Source organism: Centruroides sculpturatus, unplaced genomic scaffold (genome assembly GCF_000671375.1).
Source record: "Centruroides sculpturatus isolate CEXI.00-Female unplaced genomic scaffold, Cexi_2.0 scaffold246, whole genome shotgun sequence".
NCBI classification, from domain to species: Eukaryota; Metazoa; Arthropoda; class Arachnida; order Scorpiones; family Buthidae; genus Centruroides; species Centruroides sculpturatus.
In genome coordinates this window covers 424819-439808 of record NW_019384771.1, presented here as the reverse complement: position 1 = coordinate 439808, position 14990 = coordinate 424819, and the positions used below count along the sequence as shown (strand labels likewise).

At 27.2% G+C, this 14990-nt stretch overlaps 1 protein-coding gene across 2 annotated transcripts in view; it reads left to right on the top strand.

Annotated features, from left to right (window-relative positions):
- LOC111628981 (MKL/myocardin-like protein 1) overlaps nt 1-14990 on the top strand; it is an 81761-nt gene that overhangs the window by 32545 nt on the left and 34226 nt on the right. For both annotated transcript variants that reach the window (XM_023372841.1, XM_023372840.1), the window contains exon 2: nt 13506-13775. In XM_023372841.1, coding sequence (XP_023228609.1) covers nt 13619-13775 — 157 coding nt within the window. In that variant the 5' untranslated portion in view covers nt 13506-13618. The remainder of the gene's footprint in view (nt 1-13505; nt 13776-14990) is intronic.

Here is a 14990-nt window from a genome sequence, read left to right as displayed (position 1 = left end):
GGAATTGATTTTACTTTTAATTTATTTTTACTTTATTCTTACTTCAATTTTATGATTATCATCCTGGACTTCGGCAACTCTGCATAAAATTAGTTTCCTTTTTGGGCAATAATGAATGATACGAACCTGGATTATAGTTAACAATAACTAAGTTTTTTACATTTATGCAATATATGTTTATTGCTCATTACAGTATTACATTTAACATTTATGTTATAGTGTATCATTGGCAGTGCAACTGATTGTTTGTTAAAAAATTTGAGTCCAAACTAGTTTTGGTTGTTGCATATGGATCGTCCTAGGTTTGACTGTATTTAGAAGCTGGTTGTAACTTCTATCATATGTTAGTTCTCTACTTCATATATCAAGTAAGAGCTGAGAATTGACTCTAAGAGCCATGTCATGAGGATATTATTGACATTAAAATTTTTTTTCTATTTACTTTTTTTTAGTTTATTTTAGCATTTATAATAATAATAATAATAATAATTATTATTATTATAAATGCTAAAATGAACTCAAAAATAATTATAATTATTCTTATAAATTTATGGATGATAATTTGATAAATAGAATAGAAATGAAACAAACAATAAAAAAAATTATTATTTGGCAACCTATTTGTAATTTCAATACATAAAATTTAGAATATTTCATCTTAAATATTCTGTTTTTTTTTTTTTATTTTACTTGATTATAAAGTATTTACAATCAACTGTTAATGGATATGAAACAGAGAAAAGAAATGAAATTTAAACTGCATATCAGTGTTGTGTTGTCCGTAGCTACTTTGGAGTGCAAAATATATAGAGTATATAAAGGTTTTATTTCAGTTTTATCAATTTTTTGCAGAGTATACCTTACTCAAGTTACTGAAATTAATAATTTTTCACACCAGATTCTTAACAGATAAAAGTTTAAGAGCCTTGTCTATTGGCATTGATAAGATTTTGATTAGTAAAACGAAAAAATTTTGTTTCAGGCAAAATGAAACTTCCTTGTTTTACCTGAAGAAGACATTCTATACATGTCGAAAGTGCTTGTGAAATATTTTGTATTTATTTTGTGTTTTACTTATAAAAACCTTATTAATGCCAATAGACAGTGCTCTTAAATTTCTATTAAAGTTATCCATATGAAATTACAATAATATATTTTCTATACACTCTTCTGTAACTGCACTTAAATACAACCCATACCTCGAAAGAAAAACTTTTAAAATGCAGCCTTTTTATTCCTTTTTCCAAATGTTTTCAGCCATTTTGAATGGTCTTCCTCAGGAACAGAAAAATAGAATGATTCTGATTTTGCTTTCTATAGCAAACTTTCTTTTGGAACATTTAAACGTTTGAATTTTTGCATCTAGTGCACAGGCTCGTACAAAAAGAATAACAATTTCTCTGCTGTTTCTCTTTTCTTCGTACTAAAATTATCATATTATGTCTGCTCTCCACGCTGTTGAGACTTTACTCGACACATTGTAGTTTATTGCTAATCTTTCCTGGATTGTCTTATGTATTTGCCATGCTTCAGCATAATTCAGATGTCTCTTGTCCTGGATCTTTTGTATTATTTTAGCTATTTCCCAATCCACTATGACCCCTGTCGGGTCTGCTATAACATATGTTGCTAGTGCTCATACTGGCTGCTTGTTCTGTTTGTTCCTTTTATGCTCTTTTAGCCTTTCTTTCAATGACCTCCATGGCTCTGATGTAGTATAGCTCTTTTTGTTGCCTTTCATCTTGTACTGGTATTCTGTAAACTCCTGGTATCAGGTTCTGGTCTATGTCTTGCTTGTCTGTACACAGCATTTAGTATATTGTTGGATTCTTTTTAAAAATTATCTTTTTGTTTGTTGCTGCTCCTATTTCTTCGTAAATTTTGCTTAGGGGTGCTATGTATTCCATCATAGTGTAGCCTTCTATTTTTCCTGCTCATTAACTTTGTTATTATCCATTCTTTTGTTAATAATGGCCTTTATCGTATTCTGGCTGACACAACACTGCTTAGCTAGTTCTTTGATGTGATCTAATTCTCTAATTCTGTCTTGAGGTTTGCTGCAGTGCATGTATGCTCTCTTTGTAAGTGCTCGGAATGCTGCTATTTTATAGCTTGCAGGGTCGTGGGAGATTCATGGTATTAATAGTGGGTTATAAGTCAGCTTTCTGTAAACTACGTTCAGAACGAGCAGCCAATAACAGCACTAGCAATGTATGTTATAGCAGACCTGACAGGGGTCATAGTGGATTGGGAAATAACTAAAATAATACAAGATATCCAAGACAAGAGACATCTGAAATATGCTGAAGCATGGCAAATACATAAGACAAACCAGGAAGGATTAGCAATAAACTACAGTGTGTCGAGTAAAGTCTCAACAGCGTGGAGAGCAGGCATATATGATAATTTTAGTACGAAAAAAGGGACAAACAGTAGAGAAATTGTTATTCTTTTTGTACGAGCCTGTGCACTAGATGCAAAAATTCAAATGTTTAAATGTTCCAAAAGAAAGTTCTCTATAGAAAGTAAAATCAGAATAATTTGATTTTTCTGTTCCTGAGGAAGACCATTCAAAATGACCGAAAACATTTGGAAAAACAAATAAAAAGGCTGCATTTTAAAAGTTTATCAATGATGTATGAGTTATATTTTCTTTGAATAAAATGTGTAAATATTTATTTTAAAATTTTTTAAATCTTAGTTGAGCTGCTTATTTCTTTCAAGTTAATTTCCATAGTCTTTTTCTAATATAAATTTTTACATACTTGTCATTAAAGATAGTGCTTTTAGAATAAAAATTAAAATCAATACATATATTCAGTATTTTTGTAATGTAGGAAGTTACATCTTAAGTATTTCTTTTCTTTTATTTTACTTACTTTAGCAGTTCATTGCAGATGTAATTATAACAAATATGAAATAAAATTTTTTCAAGGGAAGTTTGAGATAGCATCTTCTGAACTGCATTCAGATAATGCCATGCTTTCAATGCTTTTAGGTAGGGAGGTTATACAAAGTTTATAGTTCTAGAAAGTTTTTAAATGTGTGAGTTGTTTACACAAATGTATAGTGACTATTTATTATTGGTATAATCTACAAAGAAATGTAGTTGTATAATATGAACATCAAATTTTTAACAACTGTTTTAACTAGTTGTTAAACTTTTTTTTATATTTATATATAATTTTTCCCATAATTTAAATCTTATAGTTTAATTATTCAAAAAGAATTCATTTGAATTGAAAATACTGAGTCCATTCTAATTTCATTTAAGATAATTTTTCTTAAAATACTGTAAGATATGATCATTTTCATTTGAATATTGTCAGATGTAAAAGAAAATTCATTTAACAGTAACCTGAAAAATTTTTAAACTGATTTTATATACCTTCTAATTTATATAATAATAATTAGAATAACTAAATAAATTAATAGTCTAAGTATAAATGATTTGACATAAAGTAAATATATAAATTTTATAAACTTAATCAGAATATAATTAAATTTAAAATTAACGTAAACATGTTTTGTCTGAAAGTAAGATTATTTTTAAGAATTTGTTGAATGAAAAGATTCTTAAAAAAAGTTTATTATAATTTTGAAGATGATCTGACATGTTTGAATTATATTAATATTTTATAATTTTGATGTTTCTTTTGTAAACATTTAATGTATTTATTCATCAAAACAATTACAAAAGATATATATTTTTGTTTATAGTTTAACATATTTCTAGAGAGATATGCATATCTGAGAAAATATAATAATACTATTTAATATAGCCTAATTAAAGTTTATAATAAGCATGAATAAATCTTGAAAGCTTTTTAAATAAAGAAAATATTAATAAATATAATTGATTTACAACTTTATTTAAATTTTTTCATTTAAATTTGAAACACTGAAGGCAATATTATAGTTACAATAATAATAGCAATTAATGCACTTTCATATCTTATCTAAATTAAAAATTTTAAATATGTAAAATGTTTAATATTTAACATGCGTAAATATTTTTTTATGGTTTTTGTATTTATAGTGATATATTTTAAAATAAAAAAAATTAGAATTTTTTATACTTCATTCATTTTGTCATATCTGAACAAAGTTGGAGGGTATAAAGGGGTTTGGGTGCCAGCCTGTCTGCTTGGCTTTTTGCCACACACACTTCATCCTCCTTGACATACATCACCTAAGTTCTGCATTCAGCTGACTATGACAAAATTCCAGTTTCTTGACTCATTTAATCTGTCTCCAATCTCTTTTTTAATAATTTTTTTATACCATGTGATTTTTATCTAACTTTAATTTATATTTAAGATTATATAAACTGTTATCCATTAAACATGTTAACAGAATAAATATTATTCAAGAATATGAAAGCATTTTGAAATCAATTCATTCGTATTATGTAAGATTTTAAATCTTTTTGATTCAGTTTAAAAAAGTGGGTTCAATAAATATAATTTACTTACTTTATCAATATATTAAAGAAAAACATTTCAAAATAATTATTCTGAACTCAAATTTGTCTTTTTATATTTAAAGACATATATTGTGCATATCCATTCTTTTGTTAATAATGGCCTTTATCGTATTCNAAACTTGAAAAGTGAATAAAGACACTTTAATGATAATTATAGATTTTATTTCTGGAATATTTATATATGATATGATATGGATTAAGAAATATATTAATTATTATTAATTAATTAATTAAATATTTCAGTTAAAAATTCTTTTCAATACAATAAAATATTTAGTCCATATTGTACCTTGTATCTCTGAAGTGATGTTGAAAACATGGCATTTAGTGTTGTGTGTTTGTTTTTTTATTTATGTTAATTTGCAGTTTATTGTAAGTTTATAAGTGAAACAGAAAAAAAAATGAAATATTTGAGACCAAGTCATATAAACTGTGGTATTGAAAATACAAAATGGCTGTCAAAAAGTTTTTTCTTTTATTAAATAATAATAATTAAATATATAATAATGATAAGCATTAGAATAAATTTTAAGCAGTTAAATAGAAAAAAACTAGCAGGTAAGCCTGACTTTGCCTGGGCAAAAAATAAGTACAAACATTAAAATTATTAGATTATTTTGTACTACTAACCCTTATATTATATTATAGTATTTGATTTATATATTTACAAATGTTATATTATGTAAGAGTTTATCACTTTGAGTGCCCACTCTAACACATTTTAAAAATTCTTTAAATTGTGTACAGTAGAGGAATAAAGAACTTTTAAAATGTGTTTGATTGATCACTCAGTGTGATAAACTCTTACGTGATAATCTTTGTAATTATATAAACCAAATACTATGATATAACAAATATTAAAACGAAAACCATATAAAAATTTGGTGAATTCAGCTTACCATTGTCATGTTTATCACGATACATGGATGTTGCAAAATGGCACAATTTTATTGGTCAAGTAGACAGTAATTAAAAATATCTTAAAAAGTTTAATATATCATATCATATATATTTTTTTATGTTTGCTCTAACAAACTGTTCCATTCACAGCTGAATATCTGCCAACAAATAAAATTTTGCAACAAAAAAAAAAGGACCAAATATTTAAACTCAGCACCCTCAAACCACTTAAAACATTTTGTTCTCACAAGTAACCTGCTATTATGTCATTTTCCTATTCGAAAGCCACCATACCACTGGTTCTATAGAAAGATGGGACTATTGCAGAAGGGGATTGAAGTTAATTTGACCAAAAGTAATAGTTGACCTCCTCCCAGAAGAGACTAGTCAACGACTACTAATTAATACTGGTCTACTATTAATAATTAAAAAGTGATCCATGTTGGATAGGTTGTAATGGCTCCACATGTGATTGAAGTTGCTAACTTTAACATCTGAAAGACCTCATATAGTACTTGTTTAAATAAAAATATTGTAAAACTGCAATGTGATCCCACAAAAACAAATAAAAATCTGGTGACACCAGATTGAAAAAGATGTTTTTGCTTAGCTTGGCTAAGTATAAAAAACTTTTGAAAGTTTGGCAAATTAATTAAATGAGATTCTAATACTTTGTAGAGCTAACTTGAACCTTAATAATAGCTTTACAATACTCCAATATAGTGGACAAATTTCTTCAAATATCCTATACAACTTTATCTTATTTTGATTCTATACATCAAACAGGAAATAAAAGATCAACTTTCGAATATTATCAGCAATAATCTATACATACATACATATGAGGAATAATTGCTCATGTTATGTTTTTCATTTCTACTTTTGCTATAAATCTCCTTCTTTAGTTATTTTTTTCTCTGCCATTACTGTGAAAAGCAAATTCTTACAACATTGCTCGTTGACAGTATTGGTAAGGCTTGGTGTAAAATAACAGTTTATGTAGCATTGTAAGTGTATTTCTTCCTGGTTCCTTCTCTGTACCACATATATTATACAAATTGCAATAATAGTGTACAGATATGTAAAGTAGCATAGTTAATACTTTTTGGTATACAAGGCAATGAACATTCTTATTGGGCTGCAATTTGAAAAAATTGCAGACCTGTAAATTTCCACTGTCGTCCAACTGTCTGTCCATCCTTAATATTGAGAACAGTGCTAGATAGATGAAAGTCGAAACCAGATATGGAAAGCTTGAGGCTCCAATTAACTATATATAATATATATATATATATATATATAGTTAATTAAGATAATATAATATATATATATTATATTATACATCTGGTCTAGACCAGAAGTTATGATTTCAATTCATAAAGTTTTTCCAGAACAGAGTTACATAGATGACAGGCATGAGAGTGTTATCAGTAAAAGTATGGTGTACAGTGGCAAAACACTACTAACTTGAGATCAAGAGTGCATATTTGAAATTAAATAAATTAAAAATATTAAAAATTGCAGCCTGATATTGTGACAATATTATGCTAATTTTTGCTCATTGAGAATTGGGATAAAAGAAATACTGGTATACTTCCTTGTATAATAGATTGTGCAATTTCTACGGCAGCTACTGTATTCATGTTCATTATTTTCAGTACATGCCTTGCTTTTAAAAGGTTTTTGGGGTTTTTATTTATTTACTTATATTTTGTTTAGGCCTAATACTATTGTATATTTAATAAATTGTGTAAATACAGTGTGTTTTTAGGCTTTTATTTGTACTGACAAATACAGGCCACTACAATAAAGTAAATACCATCGTAAAGTTTGCTTTAAGGTGGTATTTGCTTTATGGAACCTAATCTGTTGTAATACAACAGAATGTGAAGTATGTTGTGTATACAATACTTCAAATACAAAACAATACTTCATATACAGTTAAAATCTGTATTCAAACCTCTTTATCTTGAAATGTATTTTCCACCTGCATTTTCAGCCTAAATTCATTATATTTTCTATGTTTATTTTGAATATTTTCTCCCAAAACCTGTATATCTCAAATTATGGACTGAAGTGTCAATAACAAATTCAAAGCTTGGGGGACTACATTTTGATAGTATAAATTGTAATTGAGAAATAGCTCTCGCAATATAGTATATAGTTGCAATTAATGCTGCTGTTTTTTTTTATTGGCTTACATCTTATTGATTGAAAAAAATCGGACATCAGAAACTGCTGAAAACTATTTTTTATGTCAAAAATGTTTTTATTTATACAGTATCTAATACAGATATATATTGTACAGTACTTGCTATTGTCTTAATAAAATACCTTATTTCTATCAAATCTATTACTGTTTACTGTAAAGGAACTTCTATATTTCAACCTGTTTATCTCAAATTATTTTTCTCATTCCCATGAGATTCAAGATAGGTTCATCTGTATATATGTAGATGTTTTATATGAATTATAACAATGCTCATAAATTTTCTTGTTTAAAATTTTGACTTTTTCAAATAGTTTATTTAATGTATTTTAATTGATACTTACATTTTCATATACTAGTAAAATTTCTCAGCAGGAATTGTTAAAAAAAAAATGTGTAATTTTGTAAGAAATATATACTTTAAATATTATAATTTAGATGATCAAAATATACATAATTTAGATTTTAATTTGAATATAAAGTAGAATTCTAATTATTCAAACCCAAATTAATCAAGATTCTGCATTATCCAAAAAAAAAAAAAAGAAAAGAAAAATGTGAGTGAATGTACTATTTTACTTATATTGTAATTCCTAAAAGTTTAAAAAAAATAACATAGTACAAAATGATTTGTTTCTGTTGTGTTTTATCTTTTAACTTTAATGTGAGCCAAATTTTCTTATTAAAATGTAACTACAATAATATACATGTTTATTCTTGAAATTATTTTGTAAATAAACAATGTAAAATAAAATACAAATATCTTGTAATACATGGATTTTTAATTATTGGTTGCCACTTTCTTTTAATAGATTATCCAGTATTTATTGCCAAGTTTTGGATATGAATTTTTTACTGTTGAAACAATTACCTTTAAGTGTTGCAACAAATATCTCAAAAGCCTCAAGGGTCCTTAGCTTATGGTTTCGAATTGAAGCCAAGATTTTAAAATGGAAATTCGATAATCATAAGCTAAGGACTCTTGAGGCTTTTGAGATATTTGTTGCAACACTTAAAGGTAATTGTTTCAACAGTAAAGAATCCATTTCCATATCTGCAACTTGGCAATCAAAACTATTGTATATGCAAGTTGTATAATAAATGATACGAAAAATGTTGTTCTTACAATGACATTCAATAATGTATAAAGAGACTTAAAAGTGATATAATATATAAATCTTTTATATTCATAATTTTTAATCCGAAATGGCTATGGTTATCTGAGGTAACATTGGTCCACATTACTTCAGATAATGGAGTCCTACTGTGTATATATTTTACAATAAACATAAATTTAAAAGGTTTGGTAGGAGTATAATGTTTCAGTAGGGGCTTTCATACTAATAAAGACCACGGGAAGAACTGAAGCTAAAACTGATCCTCAAGCATCATCTGAACCAAACTGGACAGTTGCTAAACATGCTGATATGTAATTAACTGGCTTTAAATATGTAAGCACATTTACTTCTATGGAGAAAATAAGTGAGTGTGACATGTTCTTGGAATAATACTGGCTTGAACATTGCCTGGGTTAACAATTTCTGTATTTGTGGACCATATTTGAAAAATATGCCAGTACTGCACTGGCTCAAGTACAACTACTGCATCACAATCATCACTTCACTTACCCCTATATTCACCAACGCGAGTTAGAGTTAGGGTTAACTCTCGAGTTATTGGTATTCACCAACTCCGAATCTCGTGTCAAACACAATAACCCTAACTCTAACTCTAGAAAATCGGCAAGTAGACAATAACTCTGGGTTTGATGCCTGCACAGAGAGATCTATTTCAGGGGAAAAATGGCGACATTTGATGAGGGTGAAGCTGAGATGCTAGAAAATCTGAAATATCTAGATTATTAGATTGTATGGAACATGAGTAGTCGGTGGATTATTTCTCGAAGAAGAAATGACCTTGAACAGTTGGACGATTATGACTTTCTATGTCGATATTGTTTGCCAAAAGAGAGCGTAAGAAAATAATAGAATGAATTGGTCACAATTTAGTTTCTACATTGCCGAAAAATTATTTTTTCAATTATAGATTTATACTTTTTGACTAATTCGAGTAGAATTTCCTTCTCAAAATTAGTAAAATTACGGCATGCACTATTTTCCATTTCACTTCTGCCATTTTCTACACGTGTTTGCTTTCAACCAATCAAGACTCTGCTTACGAAAGATTTGTTTAATCTCGAATGCAGGATTGTTATAAAACATTAACTTTAGAGTAGCGAAACTCTAAGAGTTTTATTTTTATCTGAATATGAAAGAAGAGTAACTCGTAATCTGACTTCGAGTTTCATCTAAACTGGAGTTTGTCAACTCTCTGTTTAACTTGCATTGGTGAATATGGGGGTTATACACAATGGATAACACTCACAAACTTAACCAATACATTTTAATTCAATTCAACTACTGATCAACAAGGCCAGAAAACCAGATCAACAGATGAAGAAATGAATGAATTCATCATCTGTACTTAATACACTATCATAAAACTTAAAACAGACATAATAGCATATAGGCATCATCTGTACGGAAAAGCCATACAAAAATGCCCACATTTCACTGTTAAATAACAAAGGATTATTGATTAGAACAGCACTTAACCATATCAAATAACAAGTTTCAGAACAGATACCTCAACACACGACAAGACTATATATATCACATTGAAGATCAAAACACTCACTGACACAATACCTTAACAACAGTTACTAACAAAAACATCAAGAATAGCGTCCATCAATGAAAACATATGTAGTGTTGTTTTGTTGTGTTTATCTCACCAGCTGTATGTGGATGACATAAAAAGTCTATGTAACCACAGAAACACAACTAAATCATCTATTAAAAATTATTACACAATTAATCCATTGACATGGAAATGGAGTTTGGTCTAAATCAGGCTTGACTAACTTTAGTGGGATGTGATAGCCTTTACTGAGTCAAAAGTATTAATAAACAATCATCATAGTTTATTTATTCTTTTAGAAATTATTAACCTGTTCTTATAAAATTACACTGCAAATATTAATTTATTGCATAGTTGTTGACTTTCCAGAAGTTCATTTTGATAGACATTAAAGCACAAACTAAATAGGCCATGTTTCTTTATGTAGTGAGAATGTAGTGAAAATGATGTCATGAGTAGCTATTGCTGCAAGTTGCTGCATTATAGTTTAGAAATACTTTCTGCTCAGGCTAAACACAGATGTCGTAATCTATTCTGTAATTTCAGTTATAGCCGAAAGTAGTGTTCTAGTTAAAGAACTACAATATAACAAAAAAGAGAGATTAAGAATTGAACATTTCTTTTTCCTAAAATGCAAACAAAGTAGAGAGATAGAAGATAGATAATTAGTTTAAGATATAGTATTTTCCTATTCTTTATATGGCATTTAGAGTCATTTTAGAAAACTTAATCCTTAATCTTTCCATAATATTTTTTATCAACAGTCACTTCAACTTTATTTTTACAGCATAATATCACATTATACATATGATAGTCTATTTTGCTTTACATGTGTAGTGGACATAAAAGCTGCTTTGTTTGCTGCAGCAATTCTTTGCAACAAATATTTATAAATGGTTTGCTACATGATAGCACTTCATTTAGAAATGCTTTGCTACATGATAGCACTTCATTTAGAAATGCTTTGCTCTGTAACAATTGAGCAGTACTGCATAAAGAAACACTACCATAGCAGCATTTACCATTTACAGTAGCAAAAAAGAATTTAATTTCCACTCATTTTACAAATTATAAGTTTTGCTTCTCTTTGGCACACTTACATTGTGCACATAACTGAAATTGTTTGGTCACAGCATGACAATTTCTAAAATAACAACATAATCAAGATACAACTATTGATACAAAGAGCACACATTCTGATTTTTGTTACTTGTTCAACATCCTGTGCTCTTTTTGTCTTTTCTTATATAATTTCACATAGCACAGCATTAACAACCTACAGTGATAGTCAACAGTTTTTATGGTGGAAATATGATATCTATATTTTTATGGAAATTATAAATATTTTTCATGTTTTAACAAGCCATATTATCCATAATTGACCAAAAAGGATGACAACTTAATAGCAGTCAATTTGTCAGCCATGCCTGTCTTAAACAAATACAAAATTGCTCATAGGAAAAGGAATTCTGAAGATGAAAAACTTTGAATTCAGAAATGGAAATAACATTGAATGCATGGATGAAGATGAGTCTATAAATATTTAGGATTCTAACAGGCTCATAGAACTCACAAATAAAACAGAATAACAAAAGAATACAACAGCAGATTAACTTAACTCTCATTCAGCTGCACTGTAGGTAGTAACTCATATTTAAAGCAATAAATATTCATTTGGAATTATATATTAGATATATATAGAACTAGAACTCCAAAATAAAACACTGCATTCTAAAATTTCAAGTTTATCTTTGAGAGGTAAATTTTGTCTTCCATCATGTTAAGAAGCACAGTACAAACTGTATATTAATTAAACTTAGTTGAAGATCACAGTAGTCTTCAACAGCAAATAGCTGGTCTATAAATGAATAACAAGTGCTAGAAATCAAAATTTAAACTATTGTACTGTGTATAGTAAAGAGTACAAGATTAAAATGAATGTTTAATGTATTAAGAGTAAACATCTTACATGATTGAATGATTTAAGTTCATTCTGACTATTGTGCTAATGTTCTTATTGGAACTGTTATGTTCTGGCTATCTTTAACCATCTAAATAAATTCAAACTTATAATTATCTTCATATTACTAATGATGAGTAAATTTCTGATTACAATAATTGAAAGTTTTGTAATGTTTAATTTATATGTTTTGGGACATATTGAATCTGATACTAGATGACTGATAACAATATTTATAGTTACACTAAGTGACACACATTGTTAACAACTAATAAGCATACTATAAAAACAGACTGTAGACAGTTTTAGAAAACAAAAACACACAAAATATACTATAATTGAGCCATAATCCGTAAGCAAAAGTGTATCACATTCATTGATAAACAAAATAAAATATATGTAGCAAAAAAATTATTAAATATTTAAAACTAACCTATGAAATAAAGTGCATGTTGCAAATGGATAAGATATCATATTTGTAATTCTCTCTTGCCCAGGAATCATACCACATAGACTATACAAGTCTAGGTGTGTGCATGTGCACGTGCACACTCTTCGTAAAGCCTATTAAAACATAGCAGAAAAAATCAATACTAAACAAGATACATATTCAGATGCTATTAATCAATGGCCTAAACAAAATAAGGTTTTTCAGTAGCTATTTTTGACTTTGCCTTTGTTGATATCTGTGCCTAGCATGAAAAGGACAATCTGCTAACAACAATAATAAAAATAATAATGTAGGGTGTGATTAGTATGAGTTTAAATAGTACAAAATCAATATAGAATTGAACTTTGATTGATAATGTTAGAAACTGATAAATATGTTTTTGTTTAATGTTTGTTTATACCAGTAAATCAACTGTAAAAACTGAAATGTTTCTCAGTTATGACTAAAATTTTACTGGATTTTTTAAAATGGTTTTTTTTTCTTTTTATATTATTTCTTTGATTTTAATTGATCCTTGGTTAATTAGTACATTTTGATTATTTTTAGCTGTTATACTATATTAAAAGCAGAATGTCTAGTAAAAATTTTAAATTAAAATATATTCAGTATGTTGAAACCAATCACATGGATTTGTTATAATTGCTTAAATAGTATGATATTTTCATGTAATGCATTACTTGTACTAATTATGACCTGTCTCTAATTTATGAAGAATATTTTAAGCCATATCTTTTTTAAAATATTTATTTTAAAATTTATTGTTGCATTTAATAGATATTTCAATTTATTGCTTTTACAGGAACAGGAGATAAGCAAGTATATTGGGGAATTCAACTCGATCAGGATTTGCTGGAAACAATAATCAGTATTTATCCTGAATGGTTTAAAGATTATACTTTAAATCATAATACAATGGCTGACAATATTAAATTAAGTATCAACACTGCCAATCAAAATACTGAAACCTCAATCCACAAACCAATTATTCCACTTTTAAAATCTGAAAATAATTCCAAAGCAGAAGTAGATGATGCCTCTCTTCAAACATCTATGGATAAAAATAAAGAATGTAAGTGGAATAACTAACTGCTATGCTAATAAATATTAATAAAAATTTTTCGTTAGGCAGTATATTTGAAATTTAAATTTCAGTAATTATTTATTACATTAACATTCAATATTTAAAAAATTCAATATGTATAGAAAAACACAATCTTAACAAAATTTTGTTTAACAGCAAATACAACAAAAATTTTTTTCATACATATAACTTACTTCTATTCATATAGAACATTTTTAAACATACTGAACTTTTGAAAAGAATCAGATATTACACTTAGATTCAGAACATTACTTAATTTTATAATTTAAAAATTTCTAGACAATGTATGGATAAAGTTTTATAAACAATATTTTTAATGTAACTGTTGTTGCATATTTTTGTAATAAAAGTAAAACTGTAGACAGTATTAGATATTTTTACATTTATTCTCAATTTTCCAGTTTATAAAAAAAATTGGAAAGTTGCCAAATATTATATAGGCAATATAATTTTGAAGATCAAATAAATTGTTTGTAGAGCTTTTTTGCTTCACTGAGGACTTCACTTCACAGTAAAGAAAGTATAAAATAAATTACAATAAAATAAAATATTTTAAAACAATTCTAAATTTGTTGTAATTTAATCAATGATTGGATATACTTGATATTGTTAGTTCCAATTCAAAAACACTTTAGAACTAAGAAATTATTATTGCATCATATCATTTTGATGAGCACAGAATGTAATTGCTCTATAAAGATCCCAATCACATTCTAAAAAATTTATGCTTATAATAAAATAAATAATAAATCAGCATTGACCAAATTACAAGTTATTCAGAATTTGTGTTTAAAACTGAAATGAAATGTTCTAAACAATATAAAATAATTATTTCTATGATGATTATTAAACTATTACTATTTAAGAACTAACATTAAAAGTTTGTTTTAAAATAATAATTATATTAAGAAAATATACTTAAAACCAATAACTTGAAAAGTATTTTAAGAAATTTATATATATATACTAGCTGTTACCCGCGACTTCGTCAGCGGAGGTTTTGCAAGCAAACCCCATTTACATCCAATATTTCAATAACCATAGTAATTGTTATATAACACCTACCGCTGAAGAGAATTGCCGAAAATCAAACGAACTATTTTCAATTTGATCAATTTTCTGAAACGTTTACAATCGTTCTATAATCGAACCAATACGCAATAACAAATTCGAATTTAAAAC